We start from the raw sequence: 7,608 nt of genomic DNA, 5'->3' as shown, positions 1-7,608 counted from the left end.
TCTAACGTGTCCGCTCTAGGAGACAAAATAAAACTCCTACCGGAGACAAAATAAAAGTCCTACCGCAAAACGTCTTGAGGGGTAATGGATAACAGTTTTCAGTACCCATTTTTAGGGGATCTCCTATAATTTATCTAACTAGACCGTTTAAATTTCAGCTTATTTTGGCTTGCCTTCAGGAGAAATTATTCTCTACTTTTTTCAAGCAAAACTGAACTGAAACTCAAACTTGCTCCGAACCGTTTTGGTAGAAACCGGCATCAATCCTTAGTTAGTAAGCTTTATTTCTTGCCTTTATTAGGCTGGAACCGTAGATGAGCATTACTAATTAAGTTTTCTAAACTTATGGATGAGTTAGCCGCGTAACCTGAACCTGATCCCATATGTTGTGTTACACTAGTCATTGTGTTGCTTGGTGTGCCTATGTTTCTCGCTATTCAGCGCGCCCTCTCTATCTCGATAGTGTATACGCATTTAGAAATAAAAAATATAAAATGAAGATTATGTGATTTTGAACGCATGTAAGCAAAGGGACGCATACGAGAGTGGTCGAAGGAAGCATCAAAAAAATTGTTGCCAACTACCAAGCTATTCTACTTCTACCGATCTGCCGGCTAGGAGCCCGTTGGATTTTCAGGAATATTGAGTCTCAAGACTGCCATTGCTAAGCCCTTTTTCATGGAAATAATTATGTTCATTACATGAGCAATTGGGACTGTCCGAAATGATTCTATTTTGAAGGTTGTTCCTCCAAATATTTACAGATACCGCGAGAGATTTAAGGATGAAATTACCTTTTTTTATTCGCGAGGCAAAGAGGAAATCATTTCCTGTCTTAGCATCATGGGTAGATCATTTTAGATAGATTCTGCTCTTTGCTTTTACTTTGGCCCTATGGTCCTTTAAGTTGATGCTTTCAAGCAACTTTTTGTACATAGTTTTTCTTATTTTTTGAAATAAAGAAAAAATACACAGTTTGAAAACCCACTATTTAGCCTAAAAAAATTCTACTTGTGACGACAAAGTAAATACAAACCCGAGATTTGAGCAGCAGCAAGTCATGGACAGCCGTGTAAAGGCAAAGTCTCTACATCAGACTTGTATGCCGTGCCGTGCAGTACTACACATGAGAAGACCAAGATTCAACCCGAAGTCAACTACAGCAGTAGTAACTCGAAGATTAACAGGTTTGGTTAGAGCAAGTTCAATAGTATATAACTACCAGTTGTTGGCTGTAAACCAAGTGGTGTGTCATCTATAACTAACTTAGACCTAACATGTACAAAAGTGAGCTATAAAAATATCATACTTTATTAATGTATGATCTATATTTCACTCTTACAAAGTGCCTAAGCTGGCTCTTGCATAAGCTCACTCTTCTTCTCTCTCCACCTCTCTCTTCTACCTAGGCAAAAAATATTATTTTAATCCTTATAGTCAACTGATTAGAACTTATTGTACTTACTTTTAGGCTAACAGAAACTACTCAACTTGAATAACTCGGAAAAACAACGGCACACTAACGGCAAAAACACAAGGCTAAACTGAAATGTACCTTTTTTTTCTGACAATGAACTGAATGGACCCTAACTTGCGATTGCCTCTGACAGAACAGAACAACCGGACTGAATGCCAACACTGAAGCTGACGGACACATGCAATGCAACACAAGGAAGGGAGAGCGCGAGCAGAAACACATCGCGCCACTCCCTCTCTACAGCAGCCCAAATGATGTTGCTCACGTACGAAAATCCAGAGAGCTAAGCTAGTTGAGCGGCGCCATGCTGGAGTGGTAGCCGAAAACCGCCACAAAATCGTCGTCGATCTCGCTTCCGATCAGCTCCGCCACCGTCGTCGTACCTCCCGTGCGCATGTCGTAACGCAACACCTGGCGACGCCACACATCCGCATCCTCCACCTCCTCACCAAAGTCACCGGCGCCGTCGACGCCTTGCTGCTGCTGCTGCATGCGAGTGCCCGGCCTGTGCTTGATCCGCACCGCCAGGCCCAGCGCCTCCTCCACGCCGGCCTCCATGCCGGCCGGCACCACCGACCACAGGAAGCGCGACGAGGGGCGAACCACGCCGGGGATCTCGTCCCAGCTCCTCGAGTGCACCATCTCCCACCGCGCCGGCGACGACGATGATAGCGCCCACACGGCCAGCCCCGAGTCGACGCTCGCAGACACAATCCCGACCCGCCCGCGCCACGCCACCAGCTCTCGTTTGCCCTCCAGCCGCCGACCTCCACCTCCTCCTCCTTCTTCTGCCAGCAGCGACGATGGCGGCGTCGGCAGCTCGCCCGCGGCGTCGGCACGGGCGTCGTACCACGCCACGCCGTCCAGGTAGGAGAGCCAGTGCGCGCGCCCGCCCAAGTACAGCGGCCTCGGCAGGAAGACGTCGTACGGCGCCAGGCGCACCTCCGCCCCCGAGACGCGCCGGACGGCGCCGGCGCTCGCGAAGCTCCAGAACCTCCAAAGGCACCACTTTTCCTGGACGGGGACGACGATGTGGAAGCCGTCGCGGTGCGCCGTGGCCGGGTCGTACGCGAGGCAGGCCCTGAATCCGTCGCCTCCGGCGTACCTGACGGCGCGGAACGCGCGGGTCGCCGGGTTGACGACGAAGAAGCCGGCGCCGCCGCTGGCCATGCTCACCATCAGGCAGAGGACGCCGCTCGTGGCGGAGCAGAGCCGGAGGCGCGCGCCGGCCACGGGGAGGAAGGAGAGGGCGGCGTCCGGCGGCGCGACGGCGGCGGCGGTGGCGCCGGGGGTGAGCACCTCGAAGCGGCCCTGGTGGAAGCGGGCGAGGACGGCGGAGGCCGGCGAGGGGCACCGCGCCTGCGCGCGGGCGAAGGCGGGGTCGTCGAGGATGAGGCGGCGCCACGCCTTGCAGACCGCGGCGAAGCGGAGGAGCGCGCGGAAGGGGAGGCGCGGGAGGATGCCGTGGAAGATCAGATCGTCCGGGAGATGCACCGGCGTCGACGGGATCCGCCGGACGCCAACATCGTTGGCGTCCATGCCTCGAATAGGAACACAAAAAGATTGCGAGGTGTGCAAAGAAACACAGTACGTTTAGGGTTTCCTAGTACAATTATTATGCGCGTGCACCAGAACGCGGATTTTCTGATGGAAACGCGTCCTAGCTAGTAGAAATTTCGTGGAGCACTTTCACTCGACACATTCCGCCCTCGTCAACCCACTTATGATTTTTTATAACAAAGTAAAAGCTTTGCCTCGCCCGTTAATTAAAAAATATCTAATTTTTATGAGAAAATCAAGCAAAAACCTACAACAATAGGACCACGCCCACCCAAACACCATCTAACCATACTCATCACAGGTTTACAGCCAGGCCTAACAGAAGAGTCGGACAAGAGGGCCGCACCCACGCATGACAACACAATGATCACATAGCCACATGAACGAACACTCCAGACATAACCCATCTACACCGCGCCGACAAAGGCTAGGGCAAGGGAGGGGACAACCATCAAGCAACTGCATGTAGTACCCTCTTCTTGCTTCTACACTCATTTGGGCTAGCGCCATCACTCTTGGACGTAACCTTACACCGAGGGTAGGCAGCAGCCCCGGCCCTATGTATTTTGGTGCCCTTGGGCGACGTAAAAAAAAGGGCCCTTTCAAAACGATATGTGATATATATAAACTCTCAGTTTGTTCGCATATTACAGTATAAATAATTATAAAATGGCAGCAAAATATAAAATGTATTTTGCACTAGTTTCATTGCCTCAAATAAAGACCAAATTACCATGAGTACTTCGACAATTATGCTTCAATGCTTCTCCGCGCATTCCTCGATGCAAAATCATTGACAATTCTTTCAAGATCAAATACCTATAGTGATGAATGAATTTACATCAAATTAAAACCCTATAAATAGTTCTAGATTAGAAGGAAAAATTAGCCGAAAATCAGTAGAGGACTTACAAAGAGGCTGAACGGGCACGGTGGCCGGGGCGCCGGGCGAGCCGAACGCAGGGAGGGAAGACCGAAAGAGATCGGCCGGCGCAGCCCCTGCCTGGATCGGCCGGCGAGGCGACTGGCGAGGCGAGGGCGCGACCGCGCGAGGCGATTCGATATGTCTGGGGAGGAGCCGAACGGAGTAACTTCTACGTATTTCGTTTCTAGAGTTGGGCCTGCTGACCATTTTTTTCCAGCCCATATAGCATAGAAAAATGCCTCCATCTTGGGCCCCCCAGGCCTGCAACAAAAGCTCCGAACGTAGGTGTAAGCTACCACCTGCCTGCTAGACTCAGGCGAGAGAGACTATCACATCGACATTAGCACTCTTCTCAAGGCCAAGCGCCTCAAACACACGATCATGTCCATGCCCTTGCGCTTAGAGGCAGCCGACACATCAGGCAGTGACGACTGGCAACAATGAGAGAAACAACCGTAGAGGTGCTCTTCCTTAACCACGACTTTTGCTCAGAGGAGTCAAGCGCGACCGAAGCCTGCGCTTTGGCGAGCCCCAAATCATCATAAGGACATGCCTCAGTCGGCTCCAAAGAATCACCAACACGCGCCAACAACGGCTTGAGAGCTGCCACCTCTTCACGAAGAGGGCGAGACGCCTCCTCAACACGGGTGTCAACCAACTAAAGGAGCTCCATGCGCATCAAGGCAACATGGGGCTGGAAGAGAGAGTCCAAAGTGGTGTTGACCTTGAACTGCTTGCAAGTCCTAGGAAAGGGTCTTGGCAACACCGTTGCAACCGAGTGGCCCGTGACCACAGCCCAACTTCGGCAGGACGAGGGACGACACGAGGCTGAGCATATGGGGAGAGGCTCCGCTAGCAAGGAGAAGAAGCGACCAAAGAATGCTACACACCACCCATCGTTTATTTTTGATTCAAAACTTTCTACTCCTTTTATCTAAAAATATGTGTCTTAACTTTTTCTAGATACGGATGTATCTAAAGGTATAATTGTTGCCACCCCATGGCGCTCTCCGGGGCTATCCACGATGCGCACGTCGCACACGTGGGTTGGGTCGCTCGCCCTCGCTTGATCAGAGATTGGGCCACGCGTCGTGGAGCGGTTGGATGCAGATGGTCGTGGGAGGAGACAAAACGAACGCCCCCAGGCCAAACCCTATCCCAATCCCCACAACTTCTGCTCCCTTGCTCCCGCTCCAGGCCGCCGCCACCTCCCCAACTTCCGCTCCCATCCCCTCGCGCCCCCTCCCATCCCCGCCGCCACTCCATGTGCTATGGATCCTCCTCTGCGCCGGCCTCCTCGCTCCCGTCCAGAGCAGCACCGCCTCCGCCTCGCGACATAGAGGTCGCGGCCTCCCGAAGCAGCAGTGCCTCGCGTGGTGACCTGGACGGCGAGGAAGTGGAGCATCCTCCCATCGGCGGCGGAGAAGATGGACTCGACGTGGAGCAGCACCCAGCGCGGCGAGCCGTCCTTGCGGTAGTCAGACTACCCAGCTCCCCCATCTCAGTTTTTTTTTTTTTTTGCTTTTCCTCTGTCTCAACTTCCTTTGACTACTCCTCTCCCTCACCTCATCCTCCAGATCCGCCGCCATCTTGCCGTGCTCGCCATCCCTTCAGTCGAACCCGGTTGTTTTCCACGATGGATGTCCTTTGCCATGGATTGGGTTAAGGTAGTGGCCTGGTTGACCGGTGGGGATTTTATTCGTTGGGGATTTGATTCCTCTGACTTCCTTTTGGTCTTTTCTGCTTGGTTTTGTTTCTTTCACCTTTGTCTCCATCAAGTCTTCCTTCAATTTTTTATTTCTTTCCATCTCAGATTTCGTATTCTACTTGCTTTTTTTTTCGTGTTCTTGTGGTGTTTGGTCCTGCTCGTTTTTTGCTTTGGCCCCTCTTTAGATTATGTCTTTTGCTTTCTTTCGGATTTCTTAATTCTATTTTCGTTCTTGGTTCTTTTTTTGTGTTCTTCTGCATTTCTTCACGCTTGGTTGGTGAAGACAATGGACACAAAGAAGATGCTAACAGGTGCCATCGACATCTTCACGTTGTGCATCTCTCCCACTCTTTGGTGTTTGCTTCTATTGGATGTGGAAGACAGACGAGAAACCAGATCCTACTATTGTACAAGTTATGGTTGTGGTACTACAATGATCCTCATGGGCTACTTAGTTTAGCCGTTGTATCTTGCGACCGCCGCTACCTCCTTCGTGAACTTGTGGTGAGGACAATGCTCTAAATATCCGAAAAATTATATTTGGCTTACATCTCCGTTAATTCATAAACAAAATAAATATCTTCTTTTAGCTAAGCTGTTTATTTCTTGAATATTGCAGACTATTGTGCTCGTCTGCCTGGCAGGCATTGGATTTGGTCACTAACAGAGGTAGGTCTCGTCACAAGGTGCAATACTTTCATTCTATGTTCATTTCCGGTTGCACGACATGTGCTTGATAAACATTACAGTTGTTAGGCTGGGAGCATACACTAGAGATAGGCTCATGAAATTCATTTTGAGGAAAAAATTGTAAATTTCTAGGTATCCACAGTGCAGTAGGTAGAATCGCAAGCTAGGATGGAGGGGCTGTGCAGAGATCGAATACTAACAGTCACATTGGTTTCTGATGCGACATGATCAACTGTTGTTTTCTATTTTGCTTCTTCTACTTTGTTCAGAGAAAATGGTATATACCCATGTGGCCTAGAATTCTTGGCTCGTTTCCTGGAGGAACAGCCGCGAGAAGAGCTCCTCTTCAGTACCAGCAAGGAGAAGATATTTTCAGTGTTGGTTATAAGTTTGATTTGGTGTGAGAAATTAACCACGGGTGTACAAACTCCCTATTTGGAAATGATACTTGGAGAAGAGCAAAAAGTAATTAGCTTCATAGTTAATATTTCATACTTTGATGGTCCAATAGATTAAATCACAATGCCTTCCTTCGAATTTACTGTTTTGGTTCTGTCCAACGTTTTGGTTGATCCTATCATTCATCCAATTTGTACGATATGAGAGCTATAGTAGTTGCACTGGAGTCATTGTGTGCTCAATCTTTAATAACCGAAGTTCTTGATGTGCAGGCAATCTTGAAGTCATCAAAGGCGGTGCATGGTGGATTCGATCTGCTGTCTAGAGGTTTCACAATGTTCCATCATACATGAAGTTTGAACTTGACATCAGAGGTTGCAGTGATGATTTGAGTGGAGTATATGGAACCAACTTTAGTCCTATGCACAAAATAAAAGGAGGAAAGGTGTCTCAAGGTAAATCAAGTCAAAGGCTTTAGTACCTCTAATTTTTTTCTTCCAAATACATGATAATGATTCATAAGATTTAAGATATTGTAATATTCTATTAATGCAAAAAATACATTTAGTAGTTATGTTTTTCGTATAATCCTAAGGTCCGTGATACCATTTCTCTTTCTCTTATAATGCAACAACAGGTTGTTTCAATTTCCAAGATCATTTCTTACGGTCCAGTTTTCTTGCTGCTATAAGTACTTGGTTTGCCTAATTTCAACCCTATATTTTTAATTTGTTGTTTCCACTGTGTGCTAAGGTTTTTGTCGGCAGGCTTCTCTACAGCTTGGGATGTATCATGGCTTTCTCTCCACTGGCGGCGTAGCTGTAATGCATCTGCTTCTTTCTCCACATC

General features: G+C 48.8%; 1 protein-coding gene across 1 annotated transcript; it reads right to left on the bottom strand.

The window, feature by feature from the left end:
- Positions 1-1,765: 1,765 nt before the first annotated feature.
- Positions 1,766-3,016, bottom strand: LOC124689697. The gene has a single exon (XM_047223184.1). It carries the CDS (start codon positions 3,014-3,016, stop codon positions 1,766-1,768), a length of 1,251 nt encoding a protein of 416 aa, XP_047079140.1.
- Between the last annotated feature and the right edge of the window lie 4,592 nt (positions 3,017-7,608).

This window comes from Lolium rigidum, chromosome 2, assembly GCF_022539505.1.
Source record: "Lolium rigidum isolate FL_2022 chromosome 2, APGP_CSIRO_Lrig_0.1, whole genome shotgun sequence".
NCBI classification, from domain to species: domain Eukaryota; kingdom Viridiplantae; phylum Streptophyta; class Magnoliopsida; order Poales; family Poaceae; genus Lolium; species Lolium rigidum.
The sequence above is the reverse complement of the archived record's forward strand: the minus strand, read 5'-3'. Positions and strand labels throughout refer to the sequence as shown.

Excerpts from the sequence above, each read along its gene's own strand:
- LOC124689697 (XM_047223184.1), bottom strand. The coding sequence starts at position 3,016 with ATGGACGCCAACGATGTTGGCGTCCGGCGGATCCCGTCGACGCCGGTG.